General features: G+C 44.8%; 2 protein-coding genes across 5 annotated transcripts in view; one reads left to right on the forward strand and one right to left on the reverse strand.

The window, feature by feature from the left end:
• The first annotated feature begins 609 nt into the window (after window positions 1-609).
• Window positions 610-5,867, forward strand: PDCD5 (programmed cell death 5). The gene is made up of 6 exons (XM_035117242.2): window positions 610-742; window positions 2,277-2,317; window positions 3,118-3,179; window positions 3,907-3,998; window positions 4,920-4,991; window positions 5,666-5,867. Exons 1-6 carry the CDS (start codon window positions 677-679, stop codon window positions 5,705-5,707), a joined length of 375 nt encoding a protein of 124 aa, XP_034973133.1. The 5' UTR covers window positions 610-676; the 3' UTR covers window positions 5,708-5,867.
• A 480-nt stretch (window positions 5,868-6,347) lies between these two features.
• The window catches only part of ANKRD27 (ankyrin repeat domain 27), a 71,342-nt gene continuing 55,169 nt past the window's right edge, over window positions 6,348-22,520 (reverse strand). For all 4 annotated transcript variants that reach the window (XM_060276097.1, XM_035117240.2, XM_035117239.2 and 1 more), the window contains 8 exons: window positions 21,033-21,161; window positions 19,639-19,836; window positions 18,187-18,306; window positions 15,796-15,957; window positions 14,835-14,934; window positions 12,189-12,270; window positions 10,649-10,721; window positions 6,348-9,352 (listed from right to left, as the gene is read on the reverse strand). In XM_060276097.1, coding sequence (XP_060132080.1) covers window positions 9,092-9,352; window positions 10,649-10,721; window positions 12,189-12,270; window positions 14,835-14,934; window positions 15,796-15,957; window positions 18,187-18,306; window positions 19,639-19,836; window positions 21,033-21,161 — 1,125 coding nt within the window. In that variant the 3' untranslated portion in view covers window positions 6,348-9,091. The remainder of the gene's footprint in view (window positions 9,353-10,648; window positions 10,722-12,188; window positions 12,271-14,834; window positions 14,935-15,795; window positions 15,958-18,186; window positions 18,307-19,638; window positions 19,837-21,032; window positions 21,162-22,520) is intronic.

A 22,520-nucleotide genomic window follows, 5' to 3' on the forward strand; every position in this document is an offset into this window, starting at 1 on the left:
CTGCTGCATCTGGATTTCTTATGGACAGTGCCAATCCTGAATGTATTGGATTTGTGACCATTATGCTCATTTGCCTTCAGTACCAGTAAAGCTCTGCTGGATGAAATATTAATTCTGGTCCATGGGGTCACGAAGAGTCGGACACGACTGAACGACTAAACAACAACATGATCTGTTTTGGGGGGATCCTGCAACGTGTTTAAGTTTTTACTCTGCTAACTATACGTCAGAGTTCTGCTCTGGATGAATATTGAGCAGAATTTCATGACCGTATTGGCAGAGTTACATCTTATCGGACTCAGTGGGCACTTAACGGTAACTTCTGAGTAGGCTCTGTAAACAAGCAGGCGAGCATTGATCGTTTGCTCACCAACTTTCTCTCTCTTAAGCTCAGAGCGCGAGACCCTCACTCTCAGGGTCGTGGGCGAAAGATTCCTGCGTGGCAGGGAGGTGGACTAGAAAAAACCCGCGTGGTCTGATTCTATTGATGGCTCTTGCTTTGGTCTGTTCGGCGCTCGGCTTCCTCTGCCTGTGCTATAATTCCAATCCTCTCGGTGCGTGATTGCGCTGGCCTTGCCTGCTCTTGCGCCGGCGCACTGACGCGAACTGGAGAGATTGAAGAGAGAAGCGGCCCCGCCCACGTTGCGCGTCATCGACGTCTCTTTCGTCTCTAGCCATGGCGGACGAGGATCTGGAGAAGCTGCGCAAGCAGAGGATGGCCGAGCTGCAAGCCAAGCACGGGGTGAGCGGAGCGGAGGGTGCCGGGCCTCGACCGTCTCCTCACACGCGGGCGGGCGTCGCCTTCGGCACTTCGCCCAGTCTCCTGACCCGCAGGCGAGGCCCCTCTGGCTGGCCGGCCAGCGGAAGGGCGGGCTTGGGCCTTTGGTTTTAATTGCATGGCGCTAGTCCTCACTGCGGGCTCAGGGCCACCTCAGGCGTGGGAGGCAAGGATGGAGGGGCGCAGAGACCACCCTGAGAGAAGTCAGAGAAAGAGACTCGTGTTTGTGTATTATGCACGTCTGTACACACACACACACATATGTTGGGATTATTTCCATAGCTATCAAGTTCTCCCTTTTTCTAAGGGAAATCCCCTTATGCTGAATAGGCTTCCTCGCGAGAAAGGGGAAAACTTCACAGCTGTGGATTATTTCTAATGCTACATAGAGTATCTACTCACTCAGGAACCCCATTGAGTTCAATGGAGCTTGACGCCCACGAAAGTGTATATACAGGGGTGGCAGCATATATATTATTTTCAGGGTTTCCACTTCTTTTTTCCCGCAATAAACCCAAAGCAGCTTACATCCAATATTTACACAAACATCTCCCTTTTAAAAAAATGAATGAAGTTAACCAGTTGAAAGAGAGAAAACAAGGACTGATGGTGGTGTCTGGTTTGGTTTTTTTGTGTTTACCCTATGTGGGCTTTGTCCTAGGTTTTATGCATGATTGTTGTCAACCCTAAGTCCGTCCGTCCCCCGTCCCCCCCACATCTTTATCTGTGTAACAGCCCTGGGAGAAGTAGGTTAGGCCCAAGGTGGCCCAGCTAGTGTCGTAGATGAGTGGGGATTTGAACCTGTGTCTCCATGGTTGTATTCTGACACTGGTTATGCCACACTGGCTCGGAGTGGGAGTGAGCAGGGGTTCTGTGATTCGGCCACTGTCTGGAAATAGGGCTCAGCGATTGTCAGTCCCAGCATCAAATGCAGCTCTTGGAAGGTTCTTAAATGACTTTGCTCCACTGCCCCACACCCAGTTGCCAACCTGGAGAAGGGGCTTGTGTAGAAAGCACTTATCAGTCATCCACCAAGGTGGGCCTGTCAAATCTAGCCATTGACTAGGAATCTAGAGCCAGCCTTTGCAAAAGCATTACTGGTACACAACATCTATTTTGCCAGCTCACCTGTTCTTATATGCCCATTTGTGGCATCAAAGGGAAAAAAGAAACACCTGCGAAGTTTTCTTGCCTGCAGGCTTGTATTAAGTAACTTGTCCATCTGTGGTGCTGAAGAATAGCTACTTTCCCACCTTGATTGGTAGATTTTATATTACCTGAAGGTTGCGTACTTCAACACCCTCAGAAGTTGACTCATCTTTTAGGATCTAGTGCCTTCTCCCTACCTAGGAGCAGTAATAGCTGTGGATTTATGAGTCTTTCTGTATGAGAACAGTCCTGGCCTTAGATGTGTACTTTAGCCTTTGTTTGTTTGTTTGCACTTCTTCAGTAGTGCTATGCTTTACTACTAAACTGGTTCTTATTTCTAACATTCCAGGATCCTTCCAGTGACATCGCACAGCAAGAAGCAAAACAGAGGTAACAGAGGGGATGAAAACAAAAGGCACCTTTTTGGTAGACTGATATACCTTTATTATGTCATGCACAGCAGCAAGGGAGAGGGCACCCCTTCACATCTTAGTTTTTTTGGCTAGTATGATTGTATCCTGTAACCAGTATTACCACATGACTGGAAGCATGTTGTGAGATACATCTACTGGGAGTCATCCAGATTCAGGTCTCTGCAGGTGTGATGGTGCAATAAAATTAACTTAATATAATTCAAAAAATTAATTTATAGGAAAAATGAAGGTGAAACAAATAAAAAGCAACAGGGGTATGGGCTGCCATGTTTGCATTTATTACTAAATTGTGATTTAGAGGCAGAAACAGAAGAGACACAGAACACTGGGACCAGTAGAGTTTTCCCTCTTTTTGTCATTCTCCTTAAAGAAGGTTGCTATCCTTTTTGTCTTTATTAGATCTTTACAATGCACATACTCTTCTAAACGGGTGTGTAATCTTCCTGCATCAAGATCCCACTGTTAAAACAAGTGAGAGTTTAACCTTCGTAGGGGTTTGGTACTGAGCCATGAATAACTTGTGGTCTGCCGCTGAAATGAATGTGTTTCAAGTTTCCATAGTTGGATTCTCTTTTCCAGATAATAATAAATGAATTTGCGCTCAAATTCCACAGTAAATTTCATAAGGATAGTAGTTTAAATGGTTTAAATATAATGGAGTACTAGCAATGTCTAAATATGAAACTTCTGGTTGTACTGCACTGTACTGCACATGTTCTGAAGCTGTAATTTACCTGCATAATTCTTGTATTACAGGGAATCAGAAATGAGGAATAACGTTTTGGCTCAGCTTTTGGATCAGGCAGCTCGTGCCAGATGTAAGCATCCATGGCGTATTCTGGCCAACTTCTAAAACCATTCTCTGAGTCCATCTTACTTAGATTGCACAGACTTATCTTTAAGGAAAAGAATACAGTGTTTTGGGTCCAGTACTAGGCACACTTATGTGGGAAGTAAGTTTCAATTCTGACTACATTTGCTTTTTCTGTTTTAAGGAGGATGCAGAGGAGACACCACTGGGATACTACTTTCTGAACTTATTGTTGATATATAGTTAATTATTCTAGAATGGTCATTAGTGAGGACTGCTGAGTTAAAAGCTGCTTCTGCAGAATACAGTAGTGGTATTCCTAAATGTATTGGTGGGTACTAAGCTAGGACTCTGGACTGGAGTTGACATCAAGAGGATGGCTGACTGTTCCCCTTTGCAGCTCTTGTCAGTTGCTCCTGGATCCTAAAGCACTGCAGTCTGAAGGCATTACTCTGGACTTTTCCCCTAGTCTAAAAGTTGAGTGGAATGGAACAATCAGAAATCAGGAAGGAAACATAAAGATCCTAATAAGCCATATTTGAACAAAGCAGTATACAGAGTTCCTTAAAATACACTTTTCCTTTTTCATAAGACCAGGCATAGATCAGTAATCCGTCTTAAAATAACAGTTCAAGGCCTTTTGCAGTACTGTGAATAATAAGTCTTGCCTGATTTTAGTAATCTGGTGGTGTTGTTTTTTAAAAAATTGCAAAATTTCTGTTTTCCTTTTTCAGTAAGTAATTTAGCGCTTGTGAAACCAGAAAAGGCAAAAGCGGTGGAGAATTACCTCATACAGATGGGCAGGTTTGGACAGTTAGGTGGGAAGGTAAGTGGAATCTCTGTCATGACTTCTTGATGAATCAAATATATAGGAAATAACTTTCATGAAATATAGATTTATAAATAAACGTTCAAAGGCAGGCATCACACAAAGCCGTGGTTTTGATTTAACCAGTTTATTGAACGCACCATGAATCACCTCACAGACTAGCAAACAAGCTGCCGCTTGTTTCTCTGACATTTGACTTGTTTTCCACCTGTTCCTGCTTTGTGTCTTTGTTGCCTGACAAAATGATGGTCAAGCAAGGGTTTGGATGTCATGCTAAACCACAGTGATAACAAGCCGTGGTTAGGAAGGCTACAAACAACCATGGCTTCACCTTGTGGTTTGTTAGTAGAAAGCAAACACTGTTTATTCTGCTGGCCTGAGTTTGCTGTTGCCTGATAACAGAATGCCAAATTAGATGGATCTCTGTCTCACTGGGCAAGATAATTCTTACACATCCTGCAAAACATTGATTTATAAGCTTTGAAAAGTTGTACTATTATAGGATAATTCTCTAGCCTCTTCACACTTGTTTCCAAATCGCTTTTTTTAGTCTTGTATAAAAAGTTGATGAATCGTTTTATGTGACATGAGGGATAGCAGATTACCAGTTAATGATGCTGTGGTGGTGATCTTTGCTGTTTAGTTTTGTCCTTCCACTGTCATGATGCTCTGGATGAAAGTGTTAACTGTATGTAGTGTTTAAATTGCTTGTATAGGGTGCATAGCTGCCAAGTTATCCCTTTTTTAAGGGAAATTCCCTTATGCCGAATAGGCTTCCTCGTGAGAAAAGGGAAAACTTGGCAGCTATGATAGGGTGTGTTCTTCTGTCCCCAGAGGGAGGTGACAAGGAAATGTGCAATAGAAGGCATTCCCACCAAATGAGTATCTGCTACATGAGATTGTTTTTTTACTTCCTAGGTAACTGAACAAGGGTTGATAGAAATACTTGAAAAAGTGAGTCAGCAAACTGACAAGAAAACAACAGTAAAGGTAGGGCATCTTAAAACAGGAGCCTGTTTGCCAATAGTAGAGTGGTCGCAGGATCACAGCATGGCCAGTATTTTTGTTAAAGGGTTACTACATCTGCATGCCTATTCCTGTATGAAGCTGACAAGCTTATACAGAGCAGAAAATCTGCATATGTACTTCAATGCTACTGCTTACAGTTTGGTGGGGTGGGAGTGGCCAGAAACGGAGCCTTGAACGCCTGGAAAAGTAGGCAGGTGACTTCATCTCTGAGTTTAGTGCTGTAGTGCTTCGCTCTAAGATGAGAGACAAAATATCCTTCTGTTTGTTCTTTAGAGAGCGCTCTAATCAGTCCAGGAGATAAAGCTGCCGGGGCCACTTCCTGCAGCTTGGTGGGAGGAGGTAGCCTACAAGCTGGCCCCTATCCCTTGATGTAAAGACTATAGTAATAGATTTGCTTGCATGCATCTTGAAAATACATCTAGCAGTGCAGCAAGGCAATGAGCAAAGACTTGGGTATTGATTTTTAGGCTGGGCAGGTGCGAGCTATGCAGCTGGCAAAACCTGGGAGCAGCTCTCTGCTTGCTCTTGTTCTCATAACACAAACAGGGAATTCTTCTGGCTGGAGGAAGAGCAGCTCTTGTTGATTATTAAACTTGTCCTCAAAGTTGTTTTCACCTACACTGTTTTCTCCATAGTTCAACAGAAGGAAAGTTTTGGATTCTGATGAGGAAGATTAATTGGTGAAATGCAAATCATCTGGCGTATGTCAAGGAAAGAATGCTGTGCCTGGCAGAAGCATAGATGAAAAGTTTACACCTTTTTTTCCCCCTGTACACATTTTTTTTAATATAAAGGGATGATCCTTGTGTTCTGTATAATAAAATTAAGTGAAATGGTTTTCTTAGACCGTTTTTATAGCAGAGGCCTGGGAAGTTATGGCTCACTCCCTGTCACTTGGACTTCATTTTTCCTTTGGACTCTGCTATGCCACTGGCACCTGTGGGCAGCATGCTTGTCGTACTTCAGTGGCAACAGGATGCATCGTAACCCAGCAGGGAATGAGAAAAGCTGCATTGCAAGCAGCCTGCTGGTTTTGTCAAAGTTAGTAGAGTTGCATGTGCAGGCTAAATAGTTCACAGGATACAAGATTTGATTTGAATATGTTAAGATTGGAGGCTGCTGTATAAACATGACATTCATGATCCTTTAACCACGGTTGAAGGATTCGGAGCAGCATGGAGTTTTCCCATCCATGTGCAAGCTTTCCCTCCCCTTTCTCCCGAGGATGGCAACTAGAATTTGCTCTTAGGGTTTTTTAAGCGGTTTGAGCGTCCTAATGGACAGCGAATCCCAGTCAGCGTGGTTTTGAAGCACTGGTCTTCAACTGGCACGTTGGGGCCTGATCTAAGGTAGATTGCAACAGGAGCACTACCACTGTACAGATAGGTTAGAAAATTAAGAAACTGGACCCCAGATGTGTGTGTTGGTCCCCAAATGTTGAAGGCTACTGGTTTAAACGTTAAAGGATCATGATGTAATGTGTGAGTTACATGTCATGTCCGCTTGGGTGTACTGGAACACTTGCAGCACCACTGAAGCAAAGTCAGAGGGGTTGGTTGTTGATCAGAATATGGTTTCATGATACAGTATCTTGCTGCATGATCTGTTGCATTGCATTGAAAATTAGATAAATCTTGGTTGGCACACAATGAAGCTTGAAATAATGTCTGCTTGGGAAATATTTCCCTCAAGAGATGTCTTTCCCCACCCCCTGCCATACATTAGCTAATAGCATAAGTCAGGATCCTTAAAGCCCTTTTAATTTCAACAGAAGACTTAAGCATGTGCTTAAATCTTTCGTATTAAAAATATTTAAGGGTTTAACAGCAGCTGGATTTTCTCTTAAATATCATTTCAACACAGAACTGTGTAGACCAGGTGATGAACTTTTGGCTCACCAGATGTCGCTAAACTGCAATTCCTGTCAACTCCAGCCATCTTGGCCAGTATCCAGAGATGATGGGAACTGTGGTTCAGCAACATCTCGCAGGCTAAAGGTTGGTAGCAGACAAAACCTATTTGTTCTTATCCAAACTGCCTCCGTTTCTCAGGCAGTTATTGAAACGGCTGCTTAATTCCCCTGGCCATCATGGTGCCATTGTGACTTCAGGTTGTGCCTTTTTGTTGAATGCAAAATGACATGGTTTTTGTATGTCTACTGTACCAACATCCCATGTAAGGCAGACTGTAAAAGGAGGAGGGGTTTGGCCCTCTTCTTCACTATGGAAGTGGAACATATATAGTAAGAGATTTGAAACATATTAAAATCTTTCCATAAAGAAACCTGATTTGTAGAGAGCAATTATTTGTCCGTTGTAATTGCATTAAAGACACTATAATTAGGGCACACTGATGCACTAATTGTTTACAGCTGTGGCTGTTCAAGTTGTAGCCAATAAATTTTGAGTGGCCAAATGCTTCTTTCTTTGGGATAAAGCAGGGAAGACACCATTTCCCGTGTCTCTGGGTGTTGTAAAGCACTAGGCACTGATTTTTTAAAAATACCAATACATGTTGCTCCCTGCCCCCTCTACAGAGTTAATACTGAAAACAATGCTCATATCAAACTTGATAACTTTTCACTATTGTATACAAGGGAACTTGTTTACAGTGGAGGCTTAGGATGACCCAGAATGCATTGCTTTTCTCCTGCTTCCAGAAGAAGCACCCACACTTTCGTGCAACTAGATCTGTGTTGCTAAAACTGGGACATGAGCAACAGGCTATAAAGTTTTCAGAAAATGCTTTATGGCAGCAGCTCCCATCAACCAGCAAGCTGCAATTCACGACTTACCATAAATAAAGAGTCCCACATTAGGAGCATAGATTAGTTAATTTTACTATTTCTTTCTCTCTCCCATCATTTGGCACAAGTCAAAGGCATGTAAGAAAACTAGGTGAACTCAGTTACTTAGTAGAAAAATATACTTTTCCTTGTCCTTCAGGAGCCCTCTAGCATTCTACCTTTTTATATACCTTGCACTAACATTCTGAACAGAGAAATATTAAACAATAAAAACCCAATGTATTGTTTACAAATATTACATAAAAACAAAATTGGAATTGACAAAAGTTATTGTGCTGTTCAAGTGATAATTCAATCCCTCTTAAAAATAAAAACAAAGAATGGAATGTTTACCAAAAGCTGACGCTCCATTACTAAAAGTGCCCCCATCTATCAATCTGGAAGTGTCTTTTCAAGTAAGGTCAACTAAGCAGCTCTTCCAAGACCCGGTGGATACAGATGTACTCTCCAGCTAGACTCATTGCATTTAGTGGAATTGTATTATTGTGCCATGCATATTTTCTATTTTAAACAGGGTAAGGTTGTAGTCTCGATACAAGTATTTGAGAATATGTTCACTTATGTGGGCTGCTACATAAAATAAAATGATTCAAAATCCAAGTCTCAACTCTGCTAGTCCTGCTCTCCTCCATAAGATGATGTACCCTTTGTTTATAAAACAGTGACTATAACCGCCCTCACTTCCAACTACCCATATATGGCCCATGTTTCAATAAAATAAATGAGAACCAAAGGATCTGTGCAATCTTGCCCTTTGTGTCAAACTATGCTGCCGGTGTGTGCAGTTCCTTTCAACAACTGGTGCAAACTAGCAGTGCAAAAATGGAAAGAAACAGCTATCTTTTCAAACTATAATTCTGTTGGCCTTGGAAGTCCCATAGGTATTCTGTTCCAAACTTACACCCCTTACAGTTATCTCTGATTTCAAGAGTTCAAGTACAGACTAATGTGTCTCATAGTTTTTGATATCTCAATATACATCTCAGTTGTGTGTGTGTTTAAAATGGATCACACCTGTTGGGTTTTGTGGATCCAACTGCAAATAAACAGCACTTCTGTCTCCAACTGCAAACTCTGTTGGTTGAGAGAGGAGAGGTTCCTCTTCCTGCCAGTCTTCACAATGCAGTTTTGAATGCCTTGTTCCTAAGGATTCTTTGATTCTTGAAGGGAGTGGAACTGACGCCAATTGGTGTTGCTGCTGCTGCTGCTGTTTTTGGTTTACAAACTTGCTTCCTTGCCAGTGTTTTTGAAAGCATCAATCATCGGAGCAGCCTTCCAGTGAAGAAACTTGGGGATCTCTGGATAAATTGTGGATGTCATCTGCATCTGAAAGGGCCACATTAACCGTGTGTCTCCGGTGCATTAGTTTACTTCTAAGAGGTGCTGTTGCCACATCAGACTCAACTTCATCCAGTGTGGGCTCCCCTCTGCTGCCGGAGTCAAGGATCTGCATCCTGCTTTGTTTTAAAGGATCCACGGGCTTTAGCTTGCTCTTATCAAAGCTCCTAATAGCTAACTTGAGGATTAAAACAAAACAAAAAAGCACCATTAATAAGTTTTATTTTTATCTGGCAAATAAATCTAAAGCAAATACCATTAAAAGTTCCTCCTCCTAATCAGCTGCTACCCTCCTGTAACTTCAGCCCAGTGGGTCAAGTCTGGCTTTCTGGGGAAGTAAAAAACAACTCTTTGCCTTCCTCTTTGTGAAAGCCTTTCAGGGATTTAAAGTGCTATCGTGCCTACACTCCCCCCTACCTCCGCCTCCAATATCTTTAACCACTATCTTTATTTTATTTTTCTCATCCCTGACCATCCTAATTGTCTTTTTCTGAACCAATTAATCTACTGGACCTCTCCACTAGATAACTAAAAATATAGGGGAGAAGGAATGGATCATTCAAATAAGAGGCATTCCATGTTGAGGAAGGGCCTATGGATGGCACACCTTAATTATGTCCTGCCCTTCCTCCCAAGGAGGTCATGGTGGGAGACATCGGGATTCTCCCATTTTTATCTTCATAACAGGCCAGGTGAGTGTGTATGACTGCTACCAACTCCGTAGCAAGTTGGGGTCTGAAATCAGGTCTCCCCAGCCATAGACTCTTGTCTATTATGCTGCATATCCAGCACATTTTTTCCCACCCCTTCCCCACCCTATGCCCTCCCTCCCTTTACCTTCCCCGTCAACTTCTCAACCGTTTCTGAGTTTTTCCCTTATTGTTCCTTCAATATTCTCTACATACTATTTTTCTTATTTACCTTAATTTTAATTTATTTAAACCTTAACTTTCTATTAATTTTTCATACTTTATGTATGTTATTGTTGTATCCTATCAAAATCCTTGATTGTTTGTAGAACTTTTAAATATCTGATATGAGATTTGGTTTTTCTAATATATCTTTTATTTAAGAATGGTTTCCAATTGTTATTTGAATCTTCGGATTTGATTCCTTTAATTTGTTCATACTTCAGTGCCAGATTATAATAATTATATAATTTTTGTTGCCAGTCTTCTTTTTCTGGGACATTTGTGGACTTCCAACTTTTCACGATCAATACTCTCGCAGCTGCCGTGGCATAGCTTATACAACATCTATCTTGCACTTTGACGTCATCTGGTATCACCAGATACCAGATATCCAGCACATTTGTAGAACTAACACCCCAAGAATCTCAGCCACCACTTACTTCAGTTTGCAATTTTTTTAAACCACTTTGAGGGTTTTTTCTACAACCAAGCGGTATATACATTTTATGAAATAAAAAAGTAAAAAAAAAATCAAGCCCTTCATTTCAAACCTGTCTTCCTACCTGGTGTAGTAATTCATCATTAAAGTTAGGGACACTTTTATCTCTCGTTATAGTTTTCCGCAAGTCTTTTGACCTAAAGACACAAACAAGGTTAACAGAAACTTGTTACATTTTGGTACAAGTCGCTTAGTACAGCAGTGTATCTCTGCCAGCCACTAGGTGGCAGTATTTCAATAACAAAACCTGCTCCGTTGCCTTTGCTGAAAATTCTTGACCTTCCTGGGGTATAAATGTCATGAGTTGTCCTTTGGCGTCTAAACGTACAAAGGTCAGAAGACAAGTCATTTAAATTTACCCTTAGGGACATCAGCCACTTTTCCATCAGTCTAAATTGGGGACAGCCAGCTTGCGTATTGGATTCTTTATTCTCCAGCCACTAATTGAGACGTCACAGAGTGTTGTACAACCTGACCTCTTTGCAGGTGCTCAGGCTCTTTAAACGAAGTCAGTCCTACCTAAGCAGTGAAGGTGTCACTGTTATGCACTTGGACATGGCTGGGACATCATGAGTTGGATTCAAAAGTGCCCTTCCATTAGGGGTCCAACAGAAGCTCCTTCGAGCTGATATGGAGGGAGGCAACTTTGGCAATTTCCCTTCAGAGGGATGGGGAACTTTTCTAAATAGAGCTGTGGAGGAGTGGCAGAGGAAAATCAGCAAAAATCACTTTGATCCACAGGATCGAAGCTCCCCATATTCGCAGAATGTCACTTCCCGTGGGGCACCTTTGGATGCGGCCCTATTTACTGAAAAACTTTTCTGTCTCCCTTTCCTTATTTTAGGATTCACTAACCAGGTGCCCTATGCAAAGGCTGGAACCAAAAGAGGACCACAAATGCTTTTCAGCCATCCTCTCTGCTGCAGCTCCCTGTGCCGTCTCTGAAAGTTGCCCCAAGTAGTAAAGACCTGACCAAGCCGCATTCTGTTAAGTGCCAAATGGTGTGTCATAAGGGGAAACTGGTTGCCAGCATTGAATAAGCCAATGTAATTGAACCAACTTCAAACCCTGGTTTGTTCTGATGCTAGTAACCATAGTTTTTTTCAGTTTGGACAAAAGGTGAAACAATAGTTAATTGAAGTACCTCCTAGTGTGTTGGCTTATACTACGGAAGGGCTAAATGAAAGGGCAAAAAGCCTGTTCCAGCTCCTGCTCAAATGAAGACCTCAAACTCAGGTTACGGTTTCCATCAAAATATGGAATGTTTAGATCGGCATGACATAGGCAAGCACTGTTCAAATGCATAGCAGGTGCTACATTGCTCTGCACAAGCAAAGGCATTGATCCACCAGTGACACTCCCCCTGCAACCCCGTTATAAAGGAAAGCAGGGAAAGTGGTGGGCACAGCAAGCCCAGTGAGCTTCATGGCCATCGAGTGGGGATTTGAACCCTGGCCTCCCAGGTCCTAGTTTGACACTAACCACACCAGATTGGCTTGGAAGACATCCTGCAGCTCCAGCCCAATTGAAGACTGCATGCAGTGTTACCTGATGCTTTGGCAGTCCTGGCAGGCAGTACTCGGAAGGCAGTTTTTGAAGCTTACTTGTTAAAGCGGTTGATTGACTGGACCAGCTGAAGACGCCGGGCGACGAGATCGTCTGCTATCTCGGGAGATTTAAAACTGACTGCAGGTTTAAGTAACGAAAGCAATTAAATTGGCATTCTTCTTTAGCAATCAAGTCCACACAATCCTGAATTAAGAATGAATGAAAGCCACCTTCAGCTTGGCATCATTGCTACAGCGGGTCGAGAATCCCAAGATCCGGTCTGCGGCTGAACTCAGGCATCGGGAAGAATGAGGAGGGAACTGAATCAGAAGAATGGACTGCACCACTTCAGGGGAGGGGAGATCAAACCTTCCTCCCTTATATGCAGGGAAGTTTGAATATGTGTTTAATAAAGGCATTCTCACCTGCAGCCAGGAGTGATGCCGTCCATTCTGCCAGTGCAGGTGATTTGACCACCTCATTCTGCTGCCTGCAGAACATGAAAATCACCCCAAACCCAGAAACTGGTTTTGTCTGACATAGCACCCTGTCTAGCATATGCTGCACTCCATACATTCACATGGCCATCTGCAAAACATACAGGCTGAGCAGAGGGCCATGAAGCAACCTATGTGGCCCCCGCATCACCACCCAGCCCACTCCCAAGCCTTTCAAAAACCCCTTCTTATGGCGAGGTCTCCTAGAATAAACTTCATGAGGATCAGCTCCTTAGTGCTGGCTGCAGAAAACAGCAGGTGCAAAAATATCCCTGTAGGGATTGAAATTACATTAGCAAGAATACTGGGCTGTTGTCAATCATTCCCACTTAGGGCAGGAAACAATCATCTTGGAGTAAACTGGATGGGGCTATAAAAGGAAAGACAGAGCCTTGCCCATCCCAGGTAACAACACCGGATCAGGGCTGGCTCCTGTTCTTTTTTTAAAAAGAAAGCTTAGAATTATTTAAGCTGCCAGTGACAATCTCTGCTTACACAATGGGAAAACAAAGGTATTTAGCTCTCCTAGGACTGACCTGACCCCAGGTGTTGGCACAAAGTGCATTAGGTAACATCTACCTGCATTAGGCAGGGATCAGGCACCTGATTTGCATCTCCAATAAGGAGGGCCAGGTGATGGCAAAGCTCTCCGGTTGAGACCCTAGGGCAAACTTGGCCCTCCAGCTGTTTTGGGACTACAGTTCCCATCATCCCATAGCTGCCAAGTTTTCCCTTTTCTCACGAGGAAGCCTATTCAGCATAAGGGAAAATCCCTTTAAAAAAGGGATAACTTGGCAGCTATGCATCATCCTTGACCACTGGTCCTGTTAGCTAGGGATGATGGGAGTTGTAGTCCAAAAACAGCTGGAGGGCCAAGTTTGGCCATCGCTGCCCTAGGGAGCTGCTGGCAGCCTCAGTAGACAATGGGAAAATAGCTAGCCCTGGCACATTCCTAGGTTCTTGTCCAAAAAAAACTGAGCAGAGTAGCCACAGCAGCCCTTTTGCCAGCACTGGGGAAAGGACATAGCCCAGTGGTAGAGAACATGCTTTGCATTAGAAGGTCCCAGATTCAATCCTGGTGTATTCAGTTAAAATGATCTGAAGTAGTGGGTGATGCCTTTTTCTACCTGAGACCCTGGAGCTACCGTAAATGGACCAATGGTCTGACTTGGTGTAGGGCAGCTTCCTACGTTCTGTTTTGTTTTGTTTTTTGTTTTTAAATTGTGTGAACCTTAAGTCCCAAGTTGGGCTGCGGTCTTTGCATTACCAAAGCTAAGGAGTTTGCCTGTATGTGCTAAGCCTACTGCAATCCAAAAAACAAAAAAAGCCACAGGGCTAGTCCACAGGATGTGAGGTGGTTTTTCTAGCTACCTGGCAAGTTGTAAACGTCTTTGCAGGCTTATCAGTGTTGAAGAAAGACATTTGAAGAAAGAAAAACAAGAAGCAAGCCTTTCAAACTACTCTCTCCACACCAGCTAGTGCAGTGGTTCCCAACAGGTGGTCCGGGGACCCCCAGGGGTCCGCGAGCTATGCCAGAGGGGTCCGCAAGATACTATTAGAATAAAAAAATATATTAAATATATTTCGTATGATAACAGATTTTTTGTTTTGGCCGCTTCCTGCATGAGCAGAGTCTAGTGCAAAACTAGAATTAGATGAGGCAGTAGTTCTGCTGTATGCCGTTAGGTGGCGCTTTACAAACACTACTGTTTTGCAAAGAGGCAGCGCGCACATTCTACTAACGCTCACCTCCCCAAGATGCTTTGCGCGCGTCGGCTTCATTTGTGCGCTACTGCGCAGGTACCCTGCCTTCTCCATTCCCCTCCCTCCTCCCTGGACTCTTATAAAAAGACTCTTAATTTGGCTCTCACTTTTTAATTTTAGGATTAGGAATTAATGGGGGTCCTTGTCACAATAGCGGCTCGATGAGGGTTCCTCGAGAAAATTTTGTTGGGAACCCCTGAGCTAGTGGAACAGAGGTTTACCCCCCATCATCACAGCTCCCTTTTAAAACCTGATTTTGGAAAAAAGCTCTTCAGAAAAATAACACATATATCAAGGCAACTAGAGAAGGCAGAGACCCTTTTCATCTGGCACAGCAGCAAACGAGCTTCCTTGCCCTGTTCAGCCCACCAGCCCTCCGCCTGCTTAGTAAGGTCAGCCTCCAGTGTGATTCGTTTCTGCTAGTCAAAATGCCACACTCACTTTTTTTTCTGCTCTTCCCAGCCACGTGAGCTCTGCAGTCAGTCTTTCTTCCCTCTTCTGAGGTTACTACGGCCCTCAGCAGCTCAAGGATACCCGATTTCTTTAAATTAGGTGGGACAAAAGGGGGAGGTAGTTTCTCACTTTAAAAATATTTTATTTAACTGCTGTATATTATACGAAGCTGCCCAACAGCACCGTTGTTTAGGTGGCTTACAGCGAAAAAATGATAAAATGCAATTAACTTATAATAAAATAACATATTTCTAGCATAAGAACTTCCAGCACAACGAATGAAAATGCCACTTAACAGTGGTTCGGAACACTGTAGAAACAGGTTTTTAAAGGGCTGGGGGTGTATAATAAAGAAGCAGGTACATTTTTCGAGCATCATGACTGTTCTGGATTCTTGGAATATTTTACTACAGTCAAACAATGGACGGACGATGGACAATATCTGACCAATCATTAATCAGCAAGCTAGTCCTACCAATTACCACACTCCTACTTTTGTTCTCTATGCCAGGGGGTCCACTTGAAAAATGTTGAAGGTCTTGCCAGACCTCTTCATGATTTTTTTGCCTGTTGTAGCAACTGGAATACACCATGCTAGACGCTGTATGTTTGTTTGTTTTTAATTGTGTCTTTACTGCTTTTTCATTTCCTATATTTTCTTGTATTACAATTTGGATTCCATAGAACTCAAAGGGCAAGTGTCCTTCACAGACACTCCCAAATCCACCAGACTAAAGCTGTGGTCCACGGACCACCATCAGGGAGCCCCTGATCTATGTCACTTGAGAAGTATAGCTTCAGGCTAAAGCTGGAGCCAATCACACACACCCCCCATTGAAATCTCTGGCTGATAATGCATCAGTCCATGAATGGCTGCCAGGCGGAGGCTGGTAGGCTTACTGTACTTGTGGGCTAGCAAGTTCCTCCTGTGGACAAATGGGCCACTTACAGGCTCAGCGTAGTCACGGGGCGTGCACTGTCTGTTGTTCCGAGCATGTGCTGATGCTCCGTGCTGCAGCAGGAGCCGTACCAAAGGCTCGTAGCTCCCGATCACAGCTTTATGGAGAGGTGTGTTGCCCTGGTTGTTGTACAGGTTAACCGAGGCCCCGTTCTGAAGGGAAAGAAAGGATGGCAAAGGATATGGAAGCGATGATACTGAAAGGAGGTCACACGGAAACAGCAAGTTCTCATACTTCTTTCAGTATTTCAGAATGGTACCGATTAGAAGGTTGTATCAACTTTTACTATGTTATCTGTCGGGGGTCTGTGGCAGAGGATATTTCCTGTCTCCCATCTGATCCTCTTAAACTTTAGATGGCAGGGATTGAATTTAGGACCTTCTGCATGAAACCCATCTGCTCCGTCACTACAGGACGGCCCCCCTCTCAAATTCTCCCTTTGTCTTATTTACATCCCACTTTTCATCCAAGAAGCTGAACATACATCTCCCTCCCGCCCCCATTTTATCCTCACATCATCCCTGTGAGGTTGGCTCAGAGTAAGGATTCATGGGTTAAATGTGATATTTGAATCTAGGTCTCAAGTCAGTCCACAATGGCTCTTCCAATATGGAAATATGTGTTTTAATGTAACAAATTGACAAGGACAGATCTCTCATTTCATGCTATCAACAGAAAGGCAATGATTGAGCAATCCATTCATCCCACTGTGCTTTCCATTGACAAGTAGCAGCCTGGTTCAGACAAAATGGGAAACCACTGAGTTTACCATTATGTGAATGAGCCTGCAGGAGCCATGAACTTGCCTTCTTCCTTTTCTTCCTCTTTGCTGCCACAAGGAGGAGATCGGCAGCTTTCACTTCTGCTTTTAAATAAACCACAGTCCCTGAACTTAGGAAAGTGTGGCTTGTTTCAAACTGGAGGCAAATGCTTCATTGCAGCTGCAATTGAAGGGGGGGGGGGCAAAGTTCTTCACACAACAGGAAACCACGGTTTCCCATTATGCCTGAACCTGACCAACGAGCTGAATCTAAAGATGCCCTTCCAGATTCAGAAGAAATGTGAAACTACATCTAAATGTACTAGGAAGCCTGGGGACTGCTATGTAATCCACTTTCCTCTGCACTAAATGCACCCATGCACAGCTCTTGCAGAAGCATTTGCATAGCTGCACTAGCATCTATTTTCCTTCCACTCTGAATCCGAACCCACTAAGCTCACATGATAAGGTGAGTTCATCTCCAGTAGACATTTAATATAACTAAGGGCAAGTTTATACAAATGAATGCCAACATGAGGCTTAGATTTCCCCCACAGTTCTCTTATGGAAGGGATGGAGAAGCTGTGGTCCTCCAGGCGTCTGTGGACTCCCATTCCCATCAACCCTAGTCAGCCTGGTCACTCAATGATGATGGGAGTTACAATCCAACACCATATGGAGGGCCATAGCTTACCCAATCATACTTTAGGGCAGTGGTTTTCAACCAGTGTGCCGCAGGCAACACTGGCTTCTTTCCTTCCCTCCCTCCTCTGATGTCTCTGCTTCCAAAGGTTTGCACAGCTGTTTATTGCAGCAGCCCTGGCTACAAGCTACCAGGGCTGTCCAGGGGGTGCCTCTGCCCTGTGGGGCAGTGTATGGAGGCACCTCTCTTTGGCAGGGGAGCAGCTTTGGCAGGGGGGCAGCTCAGAGACCGGGATGGCAGCTACCGCCGCCCAGAGGACTCCCAAGGAGAGGGGAGGAGGCTGAGGAAGGTGTTTGAAAAAGGGTAAGAGGCTGCCAGTTCTGTGGGCAAAGGGTGACATAACTGGGCTCCTGAGCCCTACAGGGGTGCTGCAGAAAGATGTTAGTTGGTCAAGGGAGCCATGGACCCCAAAAGGTTGAAAACCTCTGCTTTAGGGCAACCCATCCTTTGAAATGTACTCTCAAAATGCTGAAATTAAGAGCAGAGTGTGATGAAAAGTCCTTTGCTGTTCAGAATGTTGCCAGATCTGCCATCTCATGATTACTGAATATGAAAAATAAATACCACAGTGAAAAGAAAGAAAAAAAAGAAAAATACAGTGGTGCCTCGACTTACGAATTTAATCCGTTCTGAGGGCACCTTCGTAGGTCGAAAAATTTGTAAGTTGAAAAGCGCCACTGGAAACGTGATTTCCCATAGGAATGCATTGGAAATGGAAAAATTCGTAAGTCGAAGCAACCCTATCTAAAAATTCGTAAGTCGAAAAATCCCTATCTAAAACCGCCGCGGTTTCCTTTCAGATGTCGAGACATTTGTAAGCGTGTGGCCATTTGCCTCATTCGTAAGTCGAAAAATTCGGTTGTCGAGTCGTTCGTAAGTCGAGGTACCACTGCATGAAAACACCCAAAGGTCCCTTACCTCTAACAAAAAGGCCGCTACCTCTAGACAGCCATTCAAGCAGGCATAAATTAAAGGAGTGTTTCCATAAATGTCCTTTTTATTTTGTTTAGCTTTATACTCTATCAGACACTTTACCACCTATGGGAAAAGGAAATAAGGGTTATCATGGCAGCTCTGAACAGTTTCAACGCATGCAAAAACCAGAAGTAAAAGGGTTCAAGTCCCCTGCATTTTCTCAATCTTTCCTTCTTTAGATGAAACAAACTCACATTAATGCTTTGCAAAGCACAGGCACAAGCAAGATTATTATCGCCATGGTGAGTGCAGGTGCTCATCTTGTGCCCTGGCCCCACCCATACACAGCTATCAGGGACTTGGGCAAACCCCAAGGTGCGCAAAAGTGGAAACAAAATTGGGTGGGTGGAAGAGCCTTGCTGGATCAGGCCAAAGGGCACCCCTTTGTTCTCATGGTGACCAGATGCCTCCATTGGGAAGCCCGCAGGCAAAACTCAAGCAAAAGAGTGGTCTTCCCTCCTGAGGTTTCCAGCAACTGGTATTCAGAAGCATTTACTGCCTCCAACAGTGGAGGTATGCTGTGGAACATCCTGCCAGCAGAGATTCAGCAGGCACCTTGTCTGCAAGCTTTTAAATGCCTGCTGAAAACTCTTCTATTTCGCCAGGCGGAATATGCAAGCAATTAAGAATGCAATGGTCTTCTTTTAACTTTTTATGAGTTTACTGCAGGGGTCAGCAAACTTTTTCAGCAGGGGGCCAGTCCACTGTCCCTCAGACCTTGTGGGGGGCCGGACTATATTTTGAAAAAAAAATATGAACGAATTCCTATGCCCCACAAATAACCCAGAGATGCATTTTAAATAAAATGACTCATTCTACTCATGTAAAAACACCAGGCAGGCCCCACAAATAACCCAGATATGCATTTTAAATAAAAGGACACATTCTACTCATATAAAAACATGCTGATTCCCGGACCGTCCGGGGGCCGGATTGAGAAGGCGATTGGGCCGCATCCGGCCCCCGGGCCTTAGTTTGGGGACCCCTGGTTTACTGTATGTTTTTGTATTGTTGTAAGCCGCTGTGATATATTTTAATGATACAGTGGTATATAAATAAGGTCGAAGAGGAGACCTCCCTGCTGCAAGACCTCCAGTGCCAAGGGCCTTCTGGCGGCTCCCTTGCTGCGAGAAGCCAAGTTACAGGGAACCAGGCAGAGGGCCTTCTCGGTGGTGGTGCCCGCCCTGTGGAACGCCCTCCCATCAGATGTCAAAGATAAAAACAGCTACCAGATTTTTAGAAGACATCTGAAGGCAACCCTGTTTAGAGAGGCTTTTAATCTTTAATCAATTATTTCATTCTTCTGTTGGAAGCCGCCCAGAGTGGCTGGGGAAACCCAGCCAGATGGGCGGGGTATAAATAATAAATTACTATTATTATTACCGGTATTATTACCTGGAAGTGCCCGTTCTGGCTGGCGAGGTGGAGAGGTGTTGCATGGCGAGCGTCCTTTGCCTCGAGGTTGGCTCCGTGCTTCAGTAAGAGGGAGACCAAGTCCGCACGTCCATGGAGCGAGGCCACGTGCAGCGGTGTCAGGCCCTCTTGGTTTGTGATGTTCACTCCAAGGCCGTTGGAGGGAACTCGGAAGAGTTTCTATCGGGAGGAAGAAAGGGAAATTCCATCAGAGCCTTCTCAGCTGACTGACTCCCCACGTACCAGACAGAGAACAAGCAAGCAAACATCCCACGACAGCCACCGCCTGGAATTCAGCGCTGCTTTGGAAACTTCAGAGTGCTATTTGTGTGCTGAGATGATGCAAATGTATTGGAGTAAACTCACCATTATTATGAACAGTGATTTATTAAGTAGTAGTAGTAATATCAAGTGCCTAAAATTACTATGCACATTAAAAAAGAGCCCAAGCGAGACAGGACTTGCCCACAGGCTTACAATCTAAAACATCACAACCATTGCTGTATGATTTTCATAGCTTAGTTGGTAGAACATGAGACTCTTAATCTCAGGGTCAGGGGTTTGAGTCCCCACATTGGGCAAAAAGATTCCTGCACGGCAGCGGGTTTAACTAGATGACCCTTGGGGTACCTTCCAGTTCTATGATTCCATTTGGTTAGCAAGGGAGAAAGCAGCAGCTGGGAAATCGAGAGCAGAGGCCTTGTTACTTGTTTACTCTCCCACAGGCAAAGACTTCTGGAAGAGGAGTGCAATGCCAAGACAGGGAAACCATCCGCAGGGAGAGGAAGCAATGGCAGAGCATGCCTGGAGTGGCGTGCCTGGAGCAGCGTGCATGCCATGCGCCCAGGGGCATGGCCAGCTGCCCGTGGGGCAGGGCAACCCGAGGTAGGACGCTCCACAGGGCCTCCAAGGAGTGTGCCTGCCTCTTCTAACTCAGCCGCCCTACAGCTGAGGGGGCAGCGGGCGGACCATTTGGGAAGCATGGAGCCTGCACGCGCTCAAGCCGTTGCATCACTCCCAGGAGAGCTGTATGGCTCGGGCGCGCTGCAGGCACCGTGTGAATGCTGCCTGCCATTTTGTCACCCCCCTCAGTGGTGACACCCGGGCTGGATCGCCCCCATTACACCCCCTTCCTTTGCCCCTGAGAGGAAGGTGAGTTGAGGACATAAAGTGCAACATTCTCTCCCCCTCCCTGCCTCTTCCAGAGGAAAACAAGCTTCTCCTGAGCGGCTGCTCAATCCTTTCAGGAGTCTGATTACCCAGGAGAGCAGCTTCATCTCAGGAGGTCGTGAACTCTAATAAGGACAAGGAGCGGAGGATGTTTCAGAGCTGGACACAATGAATGACAGGCCTGGGCAGGAGGAAGACGGGCAGACCTTTTGCACAGGGCCACATCTGGAACACTGGCACAAGGGGTGGCAGAACTCCAGCTTCTCCATGCTGCTGCTGCCGGCTTCTTCGGGTTCCTCTAGATCGTCTTCCACCCATTCCAAAAGATAGCGCACCTGTTAAGAAACAAAGGGCGTTCTAGAGTCAGAATTGTAGGCCTTATTCTCACTGGGGCAGTTAGGGTGGCCAGTGTCCTACGTTACAGAGAACAGTGCTCTGTTAGAAAGGCTGACTGGTCAAACGCTGGTTTAAACAGGAGGAGCAGCCTGAGCAAGCAGACAGCTCAGCTGGCCACAGTCTCCCTCACTATGGTAAGATGGATTGTATTTCTATTCAAAATTGTGGTACAGTAATTAGGGGACCCAGGTGGCACTGTGGGTTAAACTACAGAGTCTAGGGCTTGCTGATCAGAAGGTTGGCGGTTCGAATCCCTGCAATGGGGTGAGCTCCCGTTGCTCGGTCCCAGCTCCTGCCCACCTAGCAGTTCGAAATCACATCAAAGTGCAAGTAGATAAATAGGGACTGCTCCGGCGGGAAGGTAAACGGCGTTTCCGTGTGCTGCTCTGGTTCGCCATGCTGGCCACATGACCCGGAAGCTGTCTGCGGACAAACGCTGGCTCCCTCGGCCTATAGAGCGAGATGAGCGGCGCAACCCCAGAGTCGGACACGACTGGACCTGATGGTCAGGGGCCCCTTTACCCTTAATTGTTTCTAAATCTGCATTAATAATCTATAACTTAGCATATGCATGTTTCATACAAATTAGTGTCCCCTTTTTTTAAAAAAAAGAGAATGTACCAGTATTTCTTTTCTTTTGGGGGGGGGGGGACCCTTGGGCTGGTAAACCCGACCCTAGGCTGAACTACCTCTGATGACAGAGAGACGCTCACATGAATGTGCCCTCGTGAAAAATAATCACTACACAAAGAAAACTACCATGTCATAGAGACAACCAAGCTTGAGCCCTTTCTCCCTGGATATCTCATTTTCTGTATGAAGTATTGTTGTTCATGGAGGAACATTGAAATTATGGCGCTCCCCCTGCCCTCGAGGCAGCGTTTTAATTCAAACATTGATATGCCGATTATTCTGGAAATTGGCATTTGTTAATTTTATTTCTCAGAGTATATTAAGCTCACCTTTCAGGTAGGGATGGGGAACCTGTGGCTCCCCAGGTGTTGTTGGACTACAACTCCCCTCAACCTTGCTGGCTGGGGTTGATAGGTCCAGTGACCTCTGCAGGTCCACTGGTTCCATCCTTCCACGCAGCCCTTGCTTTAGGCTGCTCTAGCCCAGGCTTCCTCAAACTCGGCCCTCCAGATGTTTTTGGCCTACAACTCCCATGATCCCTAGCTAGCAGGACCAGTGGTCGGGGGTGATGGGAATTGGGAGTCTCAAAACATCTGGAGGGCCGAGGTTGAGGAAGCCTGCCTAGCCCTTCTCAGGCATCTCGTATAGCACATTATAGACTGCAT

This window comes from Zootoca vivipara, chromosome 6 (genome assembly GCF_963506605.1).
Source record: "Zootoca vivipara chromosome 6, rZooViv1.1, whole genome shotgun sequence".
Taxonomy (NCBI): domain Eukaryota; kingdom Metazoa; phylum Chordata; class Lepidosauria; order Squamata; family Lacertidae; genus Zootoca; species Zootoca vivipara.

Excerpts from the sequence above, each read along its gene's own strand:
- PDCD5 (XM_035117242.2), top strand. The coding sequence starts at position 677 with ATGGCGGACGAGGATCTGGAGAAGCTGCGCAAGCAGAGGATGGCCGAG. Across the intron at positions 2,318-3,117 it reads CAGCAAGAAGCAAAACAGAG|GGAATCAGAAATGAGGAATA; the intron begins GTAACAGAGGGG and ends CTTGTATTACAG. Across the intron at positions 4,992-5,665 it reads ACAAGAAAACAACAGTAAAG|TTCAACAGAAGGAAAGTTTT; the intron begins GTAGGGCATCTT and ends TTTTCTCCATAG.